This window comes from Scyliorhinus canicula, chromosome 1 (assembly GCF_902713615.1).
Source record: "Scyliorhinus canicula chromosome 1, sScyCan1.1, whole genome shotgun sequence".
NCBI lineage: Eukaryota > Metazoa > Chordata > Chondrichthyes > Carcharhiniformes > Scyliorhinidae > Scyliorhinus > Scyliorhinus canicula.
This window is the reverse complement of record NC_052146.1, coordinates 299,810,549-299,828,260: the sequence shown is the minus strand read 5'-3', so window position 1 is coordinate 299,828,260 and position 17,712 is coordinate 299,810,549. Positions and strand designations below refer to the sequence as shown.

Sequence of the window (17,712 nt, the reverse complement as noted above, 5' to 3'; positions counted from 1 at the left end):
TTAATTGGCCATTGTATACGGAGTTAAAACGCATCAGCCACAATCTCCCTTGAATGTCAGAACTGTACGGCTTCTCCTCTTCAATGTCTCCATCATTACTTGGTCTCGAGAATGCTAGTCTGGTAAAACCCGAGTGCCTCAGTTGGCAGCCACGTTGGCGTGGGGCAGGGATCACGTAGCGGAACCCAGACCAGCTCAAGACGGCGGGTTGAATGACTGGATTGGGCGATCGCTGTGTGTAGTAACGTTGCTGTACTTACTCTGCTGCTTCCTATCAGGCGAGAACTTCGATCGCCAGGCGGGCACCAGGCGGTCTCTTGTCCGCTCAGACACCGCGCTGAGGCGGCCCACGAGAATCAAACGGAGAAAGACAATCACCGGGCTACCTGACACCGTCCAAAAGGAACTAGGTATGGCTGATCAGTACTGTATTCACCGCCCTCCCCTCTCCCTTCTCATCTATCGTCATGCCTGTGTCCCTCTGTGTCCGTGTATGTATTAACCAGTAGTTTTCATCCATCTCCTGCCAATACAGTCTGATAGCCAGCAGTTAAAGGTTCCAGGGAGAACGGTGTTGTCTGGACAGGGACAAGGAAAGGACCGAGAATGTCTTATGGAGGGATTTTTCCGCTCAGTTCTCAATGTCATTGAAAGATATTTGAATCCACAATAGTATTTGGAAATGTTCACCAGCTGTAGCTGAAGTGAGGAGGAGCTCCATTCTCCATGTCAGAGACAACCTGCTGGAGTTTCTCCACAGACATGTCTTGAAGGGCTTTTCTCAGCTCTCCCTCTGTCTCAGTGACGTCTCAATGGGTTAAACTCTGGCCTGAGAGGGACTGAGCCAAGTGGCATAGTAAGATTGATTGATTGATTTATTGTAACATGTACCGAATTGCAGTGGAAAATATTTTTGTGTGGCCAAGGGAACGCACACAGTCCGTACATAGTAGACAAAAGAATAATCGACAGAGTAAATTGACAAACAGTGATTGGTTACAGTGCGGAGCAAGGGGCTAAACAAAGCAAATACATGAGCAAGAGCAGCATACGGCATCGTGAACAGTGTTCTTACAGGGAACAGATCAGTCTGAGGGGGGTTGTTGAGGAGTCTTGTAGCTGTGGGGAAGAAGCTGTTCCTATGTCTGGATGTGCGGGTCTTCAGACTTCTGTACCTTCTGTCTGATGGAAAGGTATGGAAGAGGGTAATGCCTGGGTGGGAGGGGTCTCTGATAATGCTGTCTCCCTTCCTGAGGCAGCAGGAGGTGTAGACAGTATCAATGTGGGGTTGGCAAGCTTGTGTGATGCGTTGGGCTGAGTTCACCACAGTCTGCAGTTTCTTGCGATCTTGGGCCGAGCATTTGCCACACCAAGGACTGGCAGCTGCTCTGTGCCGGGTGGGATGATATCATCAGATGCGGGGGGGGGCAGGGAAAAGGGTTGCAATTGGTCTCAGCCACCCAGGATTCTTAATTGCTACCCAGGGACCCGCAACCTCTCCAAACCCCCACTGGAAAGGATGAGTGTGAGATACGATTGGGACCAAGCAGGAGAGGCTGGGATGCTCGCAACAGCCTTGTTAACACTCTGCGATTCGGCTGTATTCTGTTGTGACCATCAGAGGGAATGGGAAAAGGGGGGGGGGGGGGGGGGGGGCGGTCAGAGAGAATGAGAAAAAGATGGGGGGGGGGGAAGAAAAGAGAAACAAGAGAGAGGAGAGAAAGATGACAGAGCGAAGAAAGAGAACAGGGAGATAATTAATCAGCAGGGGAGAAAGAGAGAGACGCGAGGAAAAGAAAAGGGAGAGTGGGGGATGTGGGGGAAGGAGAGGAAGAGAGATGAGAAAGCATGAGGGGAGGAAAAACTGGGAGAAAGGTGAGGAAGAGAAAGAAGGGTGAACAAAGGAAATGATGTGCAATTAATTTCCCGCCATTTAGTTGAAGGGAGTATTACTAACGAATGGGGCCTTGTTCTGCTCGGTTCTCAATGTTATTGAAAGAAGTTTGAATCTACTACAGTATTTGGAAATGTTCAACAGCTGTAGCTAATGTGGAGCTTCATTCTCCATGTAAAGGACAAACTGCTGGGGTTTCTCCACAGTAAATGCTGTGACCGGTCCAAGCCAGGGTCAATAACTGTGTTGAAGTCCCCTCCCATGACCAACCTATGCGAGTCCAAGTCCGGTATCTTCCCCAGCATCCTCTTTATGAACTCCACATCATCCCAATTTGGCGCATACACATTTACTAATATCTTCTGCATCCCCTCCAGTTTCTCACTGACCATAATGTAACGACCTCCCACATCCAAAACTATTCTACCCGCCTCAAACACCACCCGCTTATTGATCAGGATCGCGACCCCTTTAGCCTTTGAATCCAGTCCCGAGTGAAGACCTGTCCCATTTACAGCTCCGTGTCTGCTTGTCCCACTGTAGCTCCTTATCCAAGTACCTGTGGAATCTCACCGCCATTGCCCTCGGGGGGGGGGGGGGGGGGGTTCTCCCGTTCGCGGCTTCCTCGCGAGTGCTCTGTGAGCCCTGTCCACCTCCAAGGGTTGGGAGAATGTCCCATCCCCCAGCAGCTTCTCAAACATGTCAGCGATGTATGTCCCAGCGTCCGCTCCTTCGGATCCCTCCGGGAGCCCAACGATTCTCAAGTTCTGCCGGTGGGACCTATTCTCTAGGTCCTCCACCTTCACCAGGAGCCTTTTCTGCTGGTCTCTCAGCATCCCCACCTCCAACTCCACCGCAGTTTGATGTTCCTCCTGCTCAGCCAGCGCCTTCTCCACCTTCTGGATCGCCCGATCTTGGGCGTCCAATCTAAGCTCCAGCCACTCAATTAACTCTTTTATCGGGTCTAAACAGTCCCGTTTCTGCTTAGCAAAGCCTTCCTGAATAACTTGGATCAGCTGCTCCGTTGACCGCTGGGTCGACAAACCAGAGGTCCGGTCCTCCGCCATGCTGTCTCCGCCATGCTGTCTCCGCCATGCTGTCTCCGCCATGCTGTCTCCGCCATGCTGTCTCCCGCTGCAGCTTCAGCCCAAGCCTTCTCTGTCTTTCTGTTTCTGCCTTTATGAGCACTCCTAGTCCTTCTCTCCATGCACCGATGTGGGAATTCAGTACACAATTGCCTCTGTCTTCAGTTTTACAATTCAAGTCCGGTAGAAAATCGGGGGAAAAGGACCAAAAGTCCGACCAGAGCGGGAGCCACCAAATGTGCGGTTTACTCCTACATAGCCGCCACCGGAAGTGATTAACTCCACTTCTTGCCAATAACACAGCCTCCACTGCTCTCTGGGGAAGGGAATTCTAAACACTAACGGCCCTTTGAGTGAACCGATTCTTCCTCACCCCATCTTAAATCGGAGACCGCTTATCTTGAAACCGTTTCCCATGGTTCCAGATTCCCCTGTGAGAAGAAACAGTGCCTCAGCGTCCACCCCGTCGAGCCCCCTCAGGGCCTGGCGCCTTTCAATCAGATCACCTCTCATTATTCTATACCCATTGAGTAAAGGCCCAGGCTGCTGAAACTGTCAAGGCCTTGCTACTCTGAATCAGTTACATGTAAATGCAGACAGGCTCACATTTAGATGAATCAGTTGGGACTTTATAGCAATCTGACCATTTTCATGGATGTTTCTCTGGTGCCGTCCCACAAATGAGCAGATTTTATTCTGTTTCATTTCCACAACTTGCTGCGATTGGTGATTTGACCTCACAGCCTCTGGAGTGCTCATCCAGCATCTTAACCATTCCACCTGCTACACTTCGAGTCTGTCAGCTAGTTTTGTGTTGGCGTCCAACCCCTTATCTTCTCGGTTACCCAGACCACCTACTTCTATATCCTGTCGTCTGCTGCTATGATCCTCATCTGTGTCGTTGCTAGCTCTAGATTTGACTATTCCAATGCTCTCCTGACCAGCCTCTCGCCTTCCACCCTTCATTAACCTGAGATCATCCAAATTTGAGCCTTTTTTCTTAAACCGCCAATATGTCCAGTTCTCTCACCTCTCCTGTGCCTGCTGACCAACACTGCCACTCTGAGGCAGCACCTCCATTTTAAAATTCTCACCCTCTATTCAAATCCCTCCATGGTCTTGCACCTCTCTGTCTCTATCGTCTCCCCCAGGGTTCTGAGGTATCAGTACCCATCCAATTGCAGCCTCTTGCGAAGCCCCAATTCCCTTCCCTCCGTGCCTTCAGCTGCCTGAGGCCTTTGCTCCGGAATTCCCTCCCTAAGCCTCTCCGTCTCTCTAGCTCTCTCTCCGTCTACAAGGTGCTCCTTCAAAACCTACCTTGACCAAGCTTCCAGCATCTGTAATAGTGTCTCCTTATGTGGCTCAGTGTCGATTTTTGTCTGACAGTGAACAATTTTGTGGTGTTTTACTACATTAAGGTGCGATATAAAGTCAGCATGGTGGCGCTGTGGTTAGCCCTGCTGCCTTACGGCGCCGAGGTCCCAGGTTCGATCCTGGCTCTGGGTCACTGTCCGTGTGGAGTTTGCACATTCTCCCTGTGTTTGCGTGGGTTTCACCCCCACAACCCAAAGATGTGCAGGGTAGGTGGATTGGCCACGCTAAATTGCCCCTTAATTGGAAAAAAAATTGAATTGGGTTCCCTAAATTGAAAAAAAACAATCAAGGTGCTAAATAAAAGCCAGATTGGCAGCTGTTTAGTGCATTTCTCAGCTATATTGATATTTGTGTTTAATTTACAGGTTCTGGGCAGACGCAGGTCAGAGGTCACTCTGTTATCCTCCCTGGTCAGTATTCCACCATAAGTCGCCTGGAAAGCAGCAAATCCACCAGGGTGCGGTCTGCGACCAAGGACTCCTCCTGCCAAACCGAAGAGGTCAAGGTGGTGCCGCCATCAGTCCGGAGGATTCGGGCACAGAAAGGACAGGGCATCGCAGCCCAACTCTCCAACTCATCAGGCAACATGTCGACTGCCAGCAATGGGACGAACCCTCAGCGAGCCAGCGGAGAGCAGCGTTTCCACAGCCTGCCGCGACCCGGAGCCAGGGTCTCGCTGCACGAGCTGGACGACGCCTTCCATGCCCTGCGCAAGTCAGAGAAGCCGTTTGGCACGCTGCCAGGGCGGGTGGGCAAGCTGCGAGTGGACAGCTCAGCCACACAGCTCCGGACAAGCCCCCTGACCAGACCAAAATCGCAAGAGATTCCAGGCCACCAAGCCACCGGGGAAGAGCCCGCCAGGATGGTACGCGCCACCTCGCCCAGTGCCGTGTGCCCTACCCAGATCATAGCCCACACCACCCTATCCTCAAAGGCTGAGGTGGTGGCCATACGCACGTCACAGGGCCGGGGGAGCTGCCCGCTGCCGCCAGGCTCCCCTGCTGTCACCACGCCCCTCACTGCCGCTGTCCTCGGCAGTGCCGCTGGCCTGAAAGAGGAGCCCTGCTCCTCCAGCGGCAACTGGAGCGGCAGCAGTGGTGACAACGGTGGCAGCTTGGGCCGGCATTCTCCGACCTCTGACACCGCCCTGCCCCCTTCCCGCTGTGACTCTGCTGTCTCCCTGGCACTGGGCCTGCGGATCGATCTGGCAGAACCTCCGCATGCCCGGGACCGCGCTGGAATGGCCAGCGATGCCAGTGAGTGCCGGCTGGAAGGCAGGAGCGGCACCTCGGCGAAGCGACCGGTAAGCGAGACACCGCGGAGCGCTGGCACGTCCTCGGCAGAGACACAGGCTGTCAACTCAGGCTCTCGTGCCCCTGTCTGCCACACAAATAAGACTTCGGACCACCCCCTCTCGTCTCCTCTCGCTGAGGTGGACTGGAACTCCCTCTACCCGGAGGTGCAATATCCACTCGTGGAGGTCGCTGCCGGGACACAGGGCGGGGGCAAAGGTCAGCGAGGCCTGGAAAGTCAAACTGACTACAGTGACCGGTCCCTGGGCCGCAGCATATCCCTGAAGAAGACCAAGAAACCACCGCTTCCCCCCGCCCGCATGGATTCCCTGCGCAAGAAGGCCAAAGGTGCCCGACCCGTGCTCAGTGAGTCACTCATTGCCACCCTCCAACGCTCGTTCGACGCCAACCTTAAGAGCCAGGATAGCCCCTCGGCTTCGCCCAGTGAGGGTCGTGACCCCTGGGCCATGCGTTCCCGCAGCCAAAGCAATGCGAGTGCCGGCGGAAGGCAGCAGCAACAGCAGTGGGCATTCCACCGCCGCCAGCAATTCCTACTCCACCAGCGCAGCCACGCCATCCCAGAGTGAGACCAGCAGCCTGCGCTCCGAGTACAGTGACCCCTGGGCCTATTACACTGAGGGGTTAGGCGGGAGAACCCAGGATGTGGCTCCACAGGCCAACGCATGGGACTACACGCAGGACGAGTTGCCGCGAGCCTGCACACCCTCTCGTGGCCAACACCTCAGCGAAAACCGAAGAGCCCATCCCCAGACAAGTCCCACGGCATCACCTCACCCTCCAGCGGCTACTCCAGCCAGTGCAACACACCCACCATGCTGAACCCAGTCCCCGTCTTCTCTCACCAGATATCACCGGGACCTGCCAAGCCAAAGTCAAAGCCAAAGGTCCCAGAGCGTAAATCTTCGCTGCTCTCCTCCGTATCGGCCTCGTCGTCATCCGCATCCCTGTCCTCAAGTACCTCCGATTCCCGGCATCCAGTGGTGGACAACAGAACCGCTCCCTCAAACACACTCCCTGCATTCTCCATGGGTCCTCCCCTTCTTCCTCCACCATCACCACTGTGCACCGTACCCCTTCCTGCTGCCCCAATGATTATCCTGCCCCTTCCTTCCCTGCTACCCCCTCCTGCTTCCCCTCTGCCCCTGCCGTCTGTCGCTAAACCTGCTTTACCCCCTCCTGCTCCCCCCTTGTCCCCTCCCGCTCCCCCCTTGTCCCCTCCATCCACCTCTCTGTCTATGCCACCCCCTCCTGCTCCCCCTCTGCCCCCTCCATCTTCTTCTCTGTCTAAGCCACCCCCTCCCGCTCCCCCACTGCCCCCTCCATCCCCCTCTCTGTCTAAGCCACCCCCTCCCGCTCCCCCACTGCCCCCTCCATCCCCCTCTCTGTCTAAGCCACCCCCTCCTGCTCCCCCCCTGCCCCCTCCTGCCCCTGCTCTGTCTAAGCCACCCCCTCCTGCTCCCCCACTGCCCCCTCCTGCCCCTGCTCTGTCGAAGCCACCCCCTCCTGCTCCCCCACTGCCCCCTCCTGCCCCTGCTCTGTCGAAGCCACCCCCTCCTGCTCCCCCTCTGAATCTGAAGATGGCGGACTCTGTGAAGCACCCACAGTCGCCCACCCAGTTTTGCAGGAATGAGCCCAAGGCCCCAACTGAGCAAGCTGAGGCCTACAAGCCAGCCGCAGGCATGCCCCTCATCACGCCCAGCGCTCTGCAGATGGTCCAACTGAGATCAGTGAGGAGGAGTGAGCGGGCTGACCCCCCGAGGCAGGGGCAGAAGCCGAGCCCCTGGTTGAAACCACAGCCGGAGCAGCCGGTGTCTCCACCACCCCGGAAACCGGCTGTCTTACAACGTCCTTCCTCCCTTTTCCGGTTTGCCCAGCACGACGAGGCCAGCATTGTTCCTGACCGAGGCCCAGCCCTCCATTCTGAAAGCAAGACCGGCAGCATGGATTGGCCTGAACCATTAGCTCTCCCGAACAGGCCCGGGGTAAGATCTGGAAATGAGCTGGGGCCCATGGTGGAGCCACCTAGCCCTGCTCCCCCCGCGCAGAGCAAAGGCAACAAAGCCAGCAATGATGCAGAGCAAGAGAGGGCACTGCATCCTGAAAAACCCAGCGCCAAATCAGCCGGCAAAATGCCACCTCCCATTGCCAGGAAACCCAAACTGAGCCTACTTGTCCCCCCATCTCCAAGGAACCGCCTTCCTCCGGAGAAACGGCCGCCAATCTCCTCGGAATCAGTCGCAGGAGACAGGACTACCTCCGTGACAGGATCTGCGGAGACCAACGGAGACCGGCCCTCAGCCCAGAGTGTGGAAGTGACGGAATCTGACAACTCCCATACTGCTGGGGCGCCAGAGGACACAGTTCAGCAGGAGGCCTGGGAGGTCGATGTGGAGAGCCTGTTGATTGAAAGCAGGAAAAATCTCAGTGTTAAAGAAGAACTGGCAGCAGATGACTCAAACACTTGGGATAGCACGGAAGAAAGCCGTGAAATAACCTGGCAAGGGGACGATATGGGTAAGATTTCGAACTTAAATGTATTTTCTTGTTCTTCCACCTCCCCTCCTTTTCCTCCGCCCCTCCACATTGTCCCTCCTCCTGTCCTCTCACCCCATCATCGCTCTCTCTACTTGTCCCTCCTTCTCCCAACTCCTTCCTATCCCCTCCTGTTTTTAACCCCGCTCCTGTCCATTCAGTTAGCCTCCCATCCATTTATTTCCCACCCATTCAGGATCCCCACCCCTCCTGAGGGTGGTCAGTTATGAAGAGGAGTGTAGCAGTGTTGCTGCTTGATGGAGGGTATCGGGGGCAGCGTACTGTTGCCAAGATACGGCAACGCAAGAAGAAATGCTCGCGTTTAGAGCGTATAAAAGGGTTTACCAATGTTATTGGAATTGGGATTATAATGGAGTTCAAGAATGTTATAAGGGTTCAACAGGATGTTACAGAGATCACAGGGAGTGTTATAATAGAGTGTTAAAGATATTACAGGAGGTGCAGCAAAGGGTTATAGAGTTTACAGGGGCTCGAATGGGGTAGTATAGAGTTTATAGGGGGTGTAACAGAGGTGTAGAGTTTACAGGGTGTGTAACAGAGGTGTAGAGTTTACAGGGTGTGTAACAGTTAAAGAGCTTACAAGAGATGTAACAAAGGGTTATAGAGTTTTACAGGGGCTGTAACTGTTTTATAGAGTTTGCAACGGGTGTAACAGTGTTACAGAGTTCACATGGGGTGTAACAGAGGGTCAAAGAGCATACAGGGGTGTAACAGGGTCATGGAACTTACAGGGGTATTACAGAGGGTTACGGAGCTTACACGGGTGTGACAGAGGGTTACGGAGCTTACACGGGTGTGACAGAGGGTTACGGAGCTTACAGGGGGTGTAACAGAGGGTTACGGAGCTTACAGGGGGTGTAACAGAGGGTTACGGAGCTTACAGGGGGTGTTACAGAGGGTGAGGGAGCTTACAGGCGGTGTGACAGAGGGTTAGGGAGCTTACAGGGGGTGTAGCGAGCTTACAGGGGTGTTACAGAGGGTTACGGAGCTGACAGGGGTGTTACAGAGGGTACCGGAGCTTACAGGGGTGTTACAGAGGGTTAGGGAGCTTACAGGGGTGTAACAGGGTTAGGGAGCTTACAGGGGGTGTTACAGAGGGTTACGGAGCTTACAGGGGTGTAACAGAGGGTTAGGGAGCTTACAGGGGTGTAACAGAGGGTTAGGGAGCTTACAGGGGTGTAACAGAGGGTTAGGGAGCTTACAGGGGTGTAACAGAGGGTTAGGGAGCTTACAGGGGTGTAACAGAGGGTTACGGAGCTTACAGGGGTGTAACAGAGGGTTACGGAGCTTACAGGGGGTGTAACAGAGGGTTATGGAGCTTACAGGGGTGTAACAGAGGGGTAGGGAGCTTACAGGGGTGTAACAGAGGGTTACGGAGCTTACAGGGGGTGTAACAGAGGGTTACGGAGCTTACAGGGGTGTAACAGAGGGTTACGGAGCTTACAGGGGTGTAACAGAGGGTTACGGAGCTTGCAGGGGTGTAACAGACGGTTACGGAGCTTACAGGGGGTGTAACAGAGGGTTACGGAGCTTACAGGGGTGTAACAGAGGGTTACGGAGCTTACAGGGGTGTTACAGAGGGTTACAGAGCTTACAGAGGGTGTAACGGAGGGTTACAGAGCTTACAGGGGTGTAACAGAGGGTTACGGAGCTTGCAGGGGTGTAACAGAGGGTTACGGAGCTTACAGGGGGTGTAACAGAGGGTTACGGAGCTTACAGGGGTGTAACAGGGTTACGGAGCTTACAGGGGTGTAACAGGGTTACGGAGCTTACAGGGGTGTAACAGAGGGTTACGGAGCTTACAGGGGTGTTACAGAGGGTTACAGAGCTTACAGAGGGTGTAACGGAGGGTTACAGAGCTTACAGGGGTGTAACAGAGGGTTACAGAGCTTACAGGGGTGTAACAGAGGGTTAGGGAGCTTACAGGGGTGTAACAGAGGGTTACGGAGCTTACAGGGGGTGTAACAGAGGGTTACGGAGCTTACAGGGGGTGTAACAGGGTTACGGAGCTTACAGGGGGTGTAACAGGGTTAGGGAGCTTACAGGAGTGTAACAGAGGGTTACAGAGCTTACAGGGGTGTAACAGAGGGTTAGGGAGCTTACAGGAGTGTAACAGAGGGTTACAGAGCTTACAGGGGGTGTAACAGGGTTACGGAGCTTACAGGGGGTGTAACAGGGTTACGGAGCTTACAGGGGGTGTAACAGGGTTACGGAGCTTACAGGGGTGTAACAGAGGGTTACGGAGCTTACAGGGGTGTAACAGAGGGTTACGGAGCTTACAGGGGGTGTAACAGGGTTACGGAGCTTACAGGGGTGTAACAGAGGGTTAGGGAGCTTACAGGAGTGTAACAGAGGGTTACGGAGCTTACAGGGGGTGTAACAGAGGGTTACAGAGCTTACAGGGGTGTAACAGAGGGTCATTGGGTTTATAGGGGTGTGGTCCTGCAGCCTCACAGCGCCAGGACCCGGATTTAACTCCGACCTCGGGTCACTGTCTGTGCGGCGTTTGCACGTTCTCCCCGTGTCTGTGTGGGTTTCCTCTGGGTGCTCCGGTTTCCTCCCACAGTCCAAAGATGTACAGGGTTAGGTGGACTGGCCGTACTAAGTTGCTTGTTAGTGTCCAATGGTTAGATGGGATTATGGGGTAGGGGTGGAGGGGAGAGTCTAGGTTCGGGTGCTATTTCAGAGGGTCGGTGCAGACGTGATGGGCGAATGGCCTCCTGCACTGTAGGGATTCTATGAACAGTGTTGAAATCGGGCAGCTATATTCTGGCATCTTATGATACTTCCTCCAACTTTAAATTCCGTTCTCTGGCAGGTGATGTGTTTGAACCCAGTTCCCCCATCTTAACCGGCAGTTACGGATGGAGTAACGACGAACCAAGCACTCCCACCAGGCCCAGGACAACCGAGGACTTGTTTGCAGCAATTCACAGGTAGGAACGGGAATGAAATGTCTTTGAACTGTCTCACTCGTTACCTGACCTGCATCAGCCCAAGTGTGACGGCCGAGATTTTTTTTTTGGTTCAATTACTTGAACTGGGCTGATGTCTGATTTGGTGTCTTTCCTGGTCTTGTGCTCTGAGGAACCTTGGGACATGTTTCGGGGGTGCGAGGGGGGGGGGGGGGGACGTTAGCTAAATATAGCTGATGACTTCCTGGAACTAAGTTGATTGCCTCCAGATTAAGAGGCGTACGGGGCTATTAAAGGGTTAAATACAGCCTGGAAATTCCTCTGAGGAATCTGCAGCTGAGTCCAGTCTCCCGGCTCAGCTAGGGAACGCTCAGGGACCTTCCTGAACAGCGGCTTTAACAGCAGCAGAAACCAGTCTCTGCAAACGAAGGTCGCTCAGAAGGAAAAATCCCTGCATCCAATATCTTCCTGATCAGGAAATCCCCTCCTCAAGGGGATACTTCCAAGCCTTCCGGCTTAGAAAGAAGGAGGAAGGATCTGGGAGCGTGGCCTTGGATTTTTGGATGCCTTTTTTGGAGTCTCTTTTCGGGTGTCACTTGTGGGTCTGTGAATCCCTTTTATTTTCCTGGAGTGAGAAGCCTGACTTGCTCCCGTGTCTGCGCGGGTTTCCTCCGGGTGCTCCCGTTCCGTCCCACAGTCCAAAGACGTGCAGGTTAGGTGGATTGACCCTGATAGTGTACAAATTGCCCTTAGTGTACAAAAAAAGGTTTGCTGGGGTTACTGGGTTATGGGGATAGGGTGAAGGTATGGGCTTGGGTATGAGCCGGTGCAGACTCGATGGGCCGAATGGCCTCCTTCTGCGCTGCAAATTCTATGATAAGGCAGGAAAGTGAAGTTGAGGATTATCAAATCGGATCAGGCTGTGATTGATTGGGGAGCGTTACTCAAAACGATGATGGCGGATAGGCAATGGCGAACATTCAAAGAGCGCGTGGGTGGATTGCAACAATTGTTCATCCCTGTCTGGCGCAAATAAAAATAAAACGGGAAAGGTGGCCACACCATGGCTTACAAGGGAAATTAGAGAAAGTATTTGGTCCAATGAAGAGGCATACCAATTGGCCAAGAAACACAACAGGTCTGAGGATTGGGAGCAGTTTAGAATTCAGCAAAGAAGGACCAAGGGACAGATTAAGAAAGGGAAAATAGAGCACGTGAATTAGATCAAAGGAAGAGGCATGCAAATTGGCCAGGAATAACGGAATTCAGAAAAGAAGGGCAAAAGGATTGATTAAGAAGGGGAAAATAGACTACGAAGGGGGGGGGGGGGCATGGTGGTGCAGTGGTTAGCACTGCTGCCTCACGGCGCTGAGGTCCCAGGTTCGATCCTAGCCCTGGATCACTGTCCATGTGGAGTTTGCACATTCTTCCCGTGTCGGCGTGGGTTTCACCCCCAAAATGGAAAGATGTGCCGGGTAGGTGGGTTGGCTAAATTGCCCCTTAATTGAAAAACAAAATGAATTGGGTACTTTAAATTTATGAAAAATTATGGGGAACATAAAAACTGACTGTAAAATCTTCTAAAGCTATGTGAAGAGAAAAATATGAGTGAAGACAGATGTCTTGCAGTCAGAAACAGGAATTTATAATGGGGAACAAAGAAATGGCCGACCAACTAAATACATACTTTGGTTCTGTCTTCACAAAGGAAGACACAAATAATGTACCAGAAATGTTGGGGAACACAGGGTTTACTGAGAGGAAGGAACTGAAGGAGATCATGTATTAGTGGGGAAATTGAGGAGATCGAAGGCCGATAAATCCCCAGAGCCTGATAATCTTCATCCCTGAGTATTTCAGAAAGTGGCCCTAGAAATAGTGAATGCATTGGTGGTCATGTTCCAAGATTCCGGAACAGTTCTTACGGATTGGAGGGTAGCTAATGTAAACCGACTGTTTGAAAAGGGAGGTAGAGATAAAACAGGGAACTATAGACCAGTCAGCCTGATGTCGGTAGCAGGGAAAATGCTAGAATCCATTATAAAAGATTTGAAAGCAGAGCACATGGGAGAACAGTGGCAGAATCACATCGAGTCAGCATGGATTTATCAAAGGGAAATCATATTTGACAAATCTACTGGAATTCTTTGAGGATGTAACTAGTAGAGTAAGGGAGCCAGTGGGCGTGGTTTATTTGGGTTTTCAAAAGGCTTTCAACAAGTTCCCATATAAGAGATTAGCGTGTAAAACTAAAGCACATACGATTGGCAGTAGTGTGTGGAGTTGGATAGAAAACAGGCAGGAAACAAAGAGTAGGAATCTTTTTCCAAATGTCAGGCAGTGACAAGTGGGGTACCGCAGGGATCAGTGCTGGGACCCCAGCTATTCCCAATATATATATTAATGATTTAAATGAGGGAACTAAATGCCATATCTCCAAATTTGCAGATGGCACAAAGCTGGGTGGGAGGGTGAGCTGTGAGGAGGATGCAGAGATCCTTCAGTGTGATTTGGGCAAGTTGAGTGAGTGGACAAATGCAGTATAATGTGGATAAATGTGAGGTTATCCACTTTGGTACAAAAACAGGAAGGAAGACTATTATCTGAATGACTATAGATTTAGAGAGGGGAATGTGCATTGAGACCTGGGTGTCCTCATACACCAGTCGCTGAAGGTAAGCATGCAGGTGCAGCAGGCGGTGTAGAAGTCAAATGGTCTCCTGGCCTTCATTGCGAGAGGTTTACTAGTACAGGGGCAGGGATGTCTTGCTGCAATTATACAGGTCCTTAGTGAGGCCACACCTGGAATATTGTGTGCAGTTTTGGTCTCCTTCTCTGAGGAAGGATGTTCTTGCTCTAGAGGGAGTGCAGCGAAGGTTTACCAGACTTGATTCCTCGGATGGCGGACTGACGTACGAGGAAAGATTGAGTCGGTTAGGATTGTATTCGCTGGAGTTTAGAAGAATGAAGGGGGATCGCATTGTTTTTCTTTATTCTTTCGTGCAATGTGGGTGTCAGTGACAAGGCCAGAATTTGTTTTCCACCCCTAATTGCTCTTGAATTGACTGCCTTGTTCGGCCATTTCAGGGGGGCAATTAGATAGAATTTACAGTGCAGAAGGAGGCCATTCGGCCAATCGAGTCTGCTCCGGCCCTTGGAAAGAGCACCCTACTTAAGCCCCACACCTCCATCCCATCCGCGTAACCCAGCAACCCCACCTAACCTTTTTGGACACTTAAGGGCAATTTAGCGCGGCCAATCCGCCTAACCTGCACATCTTTGGACAGTGGGAGGAAACCGGAGCACCCGGAGGAAATCCACACGGGGAGAACGCGCAGACTCCACACAGACAGTGACCCAAGCTGGGAATCGAACCTGGGACCCTGGCGCTGTGAAGCAACCGTGCTAACCACTGTGCTACCGTGCTGCCCGGTTATCGGTATCGCTGTGGGTCTGGAGTCATGTGTAGGTCAGACCGCGTAAGGACAGCAGATTTCCTTCACAAAATAGGACGGCACAGTGCTTAGCACTGCGGCTACACAGCCAGAGACCCGCGTTCGACTCCAACCTAGGGTGACTAACTAGTTTGCACATTTCCGCCGCATCTGCGTGGGTTTCCTCCGTGTGTTCTGGTTTCCTCCCACAGTCCAAAGATGTGCAGGTGGATTGGCCATGCCAAATTGCCCCTCAGTATCCAAAGATGTATAGATGAGCTGGAGTTATGGGGATAGGGCGGAGGGGTGGGCCTAGGTAGAGAGCTCTTTCAGAGGGTCGACGAAGACCCGATGGGCTGAATGGCCTACTTCTGCACTGCAGGCATTCTATGGTTCTATTCTAAAAGGACAATAGAGAAGCAGATGTTTTTTTTTACAGTGACCTGCTTTTTATCATTCTTTCACACTCGTGGTGGTTACAGGCTAGGCCAGCAAAAGCTGTCACAGTCACATTGCTGAGACTAGCTTTCAATTCCAGATTTAAACATGTGTGTAAATGTACCTATCTATCTGTCCCTCTCTCCATACTAAGGACGGGATCGGAAATTCCTGCTAAAAAGCATTTAATCCATGCTCGGTTCCCAATTTTTCCATCTAGCCCATGAGGTAACACCCAAAGTCCTGGCCTATGTTGCTGACTGTCTCTCTTTATCTGCTCTATCTCTCTATCCCCACTATTCGTTATCCATCTATTGCCCTTAATCTCTTTCTTGTTGTGTAACAATTAGGAGCAAATTTTACAATTGTGTTTCCCGTCTTCAGGTCCAAAAGGAGAGTCCTGGGTCGGAAAGAGTCTGATGACGAGCTCAGTAGGACTGTGTCGCCATCTCCTCCTGTCACCCCCGTGGGAAACGCCTCCAGTCCGGGCAGCTCGAAGCAGGTCGGCTCCATCCAGAGGAACCTGCGGAAATCCAGCACCAGTAGCGACAGTTTCAAGGCTCTGCTTTTGAAGAAGGGCAGCAGGACAGAGGCAGGCTGTCGCATGTCAGCGGCTGAGATGCTCAGGAGTACGGACCCCAGGCACCGGCCGGGCGACCCCTCGCAGGCCGAGACAGCCCGGACCAACGGCTGGAGTGCAACCGAGAGCCGCTCACCGGGACACCGGGGCAGGAACCCTCGTGAGGAGTGGGCCTCGCAGGAGGGGCCGGTGCCTCGGGGTGCGGGGCTGGTGGGTATCCGGCACGCACGCTCACGGACGCCCCCCTCAGCCGCCAGCAGCCGATACAGCGCACGGCACCTCCACCTCCATCGGCTCCACAGCAGCCCCATGACCGTCATCTGCGAAGGGGAGGCCGAGAACTCCGAGGTAACCGAGGGTCAAAGTCCAGGTGATGACGGGCGTCGGCACAGCGAGGGAGATATTATCAGCAGCAATGGCCTGGAGCAGATTTGGGCAAAGGAGCCCAAAGGTAACGGCATCTCCTCAGCCCCAGCCTCACAAAATCTCCCAGACTCAACGTGCAGGGCAGCAGACATTTATTCAGCCCAGAACGGCTTCACAACTTTGAGCGAAAAGGGTGCAAACCAGGACTGGGACTCGTGAAAGATGAATAAACAGCAGAGAGACTGATTTTATTCCCCCGCATTTTAATTTTTGTTTAAAAGTCAATCGCAGTGCAAAAGGCAAAATATCCATCGAGGAAAAGCCTTAAAAGTGAAGGCTTTGGCCTTCCACCACCCCCACCCCACCCTGCCCCGTGCTGAGCCGTGCAAAATGGGGGGTGTGGAGCCGTGTGCTGAAAAGAGAGACTTGCATTCAAATAGCACCTTTCACAATCTCAAGAAGTTCAAAAGCGCTTTACAGCCAATGAAGTACTTCTCTGACATGTTGTAAAGTATGGGGAAAAAGGGCTCCTTTGCATTCAATGGGGAAGTGTTGCGGAGGATTTGAGCAAAAGTGGTTCTAACATATTGACTGTGTAGCGAGCACTACTGTTGTGTCTTTTTGAGATGAAGGTGGGCTTCAGGCTGCTGGATGGACTAGAGGCTGTTGGGAGAAGCGAAGAGATGGCAAGAGGAAGGTGGCTTTGGAATCTGGGGTTGATGGAAGAGTGAGAGAAAGAGAGAGAGCAAAATGAAAGACTAGAGGGCGTGGGCAAGGAGGGTGAGAGTTTTTTGAAAGTTTTTTTTTGTGGGCAAAGGCTCCCGCCTCTGGAACGCACTGTCTGGGAGGGTGGTAGAGGCGGGTTGCCGCACATCCTTTAAAAAGTACCTGGATGAGCACTTGGCACCTCTTAAACATTTGAGGCTATGGGCCAAGTGCTGGCAAATGGGATTAGGAATGGCAGATCAGGTGCTTTTCGTGTGGCGGTGCAGATTTGATGGACCGAAGGGCCTTTTCTGCACTCTATTTTTCTGTGATTGCAGTGAGTTGAATTTCTCAATGGAACTGAGGTCAAGAGATTCTTGGGTGGCAAGTTCTGGGAGAGAAGAGCTGTTTGTGGGGATCGAGGTCTCAACTGACCACAATAGAGGGTTGGGGTCTGTAGCTGATTGATCCCTCCATCCCATAGTGAAGGAAGGAAATAGTAAGTACTGTAAAGGGAAGGGGCGGCACCAGATGATCCATGGCGTCGTTACGTTGGAGTATTATCAATTTCAAACACATAACAGTAGAATGCAAACGGGAATCCAGCCTTTGTGTTGTTCATGGTTAGCTGTGTCAGTCAACATGACAGCGGGCTGTTCAGACCAGGAGGGCTTCCTGTTCAATACCCGGCCTCTGATTAGTTAACTTAGTCAGAAGGTTAGAGGGTTTGTGTTCCCAAGAGGGACCAGGAACTGAGTGGGGGAGGGTATAGTGCGAAAACACTCAACTGCAGTTGCTGCTCCGACTGGGGTTCTGACTGGAAAACACAGTGGGGTCAGAGGCCAGGTTGGTGGGGTGAGATGCCAGGCCACTGGGGTGAGAGGACAGGCTGGTGAGGTCGGAGGCCAGGCCACTGGGGTGAGAGGACAGGCTGGTGAGGTCAGAGGCCAGGCCACTGGGCACCCTGTCGCCCAGCGAGCCTTGCCTTGTCTGCCAAGTAGAGCCACCCGCAGGAGCCAACAAGCGGCCCACCACCTCAGGGACTGTACTAGAAG

General features: G+C 52.7%; 1 protein-coding gene across 1 annotated transcript in view; it reads left to right on the top strand.

Moving 5' to 3' along the window:
- The window catches only part of LOC119965159 (NHS-like protein 1), a 279,160-nt gene extending 262,690 nt beyond the window's left edge, over positions 1-16,470 (top strand). Inside the window, 6 exon segments of the mRNA XM_038795566.1 lie at positions 279-410; positions 4,719-6,157; positions 6,159-6,306; positions 6,309-8,180; positions 11,038-11,155; positions 15,391-16,470. Coding sequence (XP_038651494.1) covers positions 279-410; positions 4,719-6,157; positions 6,159-6,306; positions 6,309-8,180; positions 11,038-11,155; positions 15,391-16,171 — 4,490 coding nt within the window. The 3' untranslated portion in view covers positions 16,172-16,470.
- Positions 16,471-17,712: the final 1,242 nt, after the last annotated feature.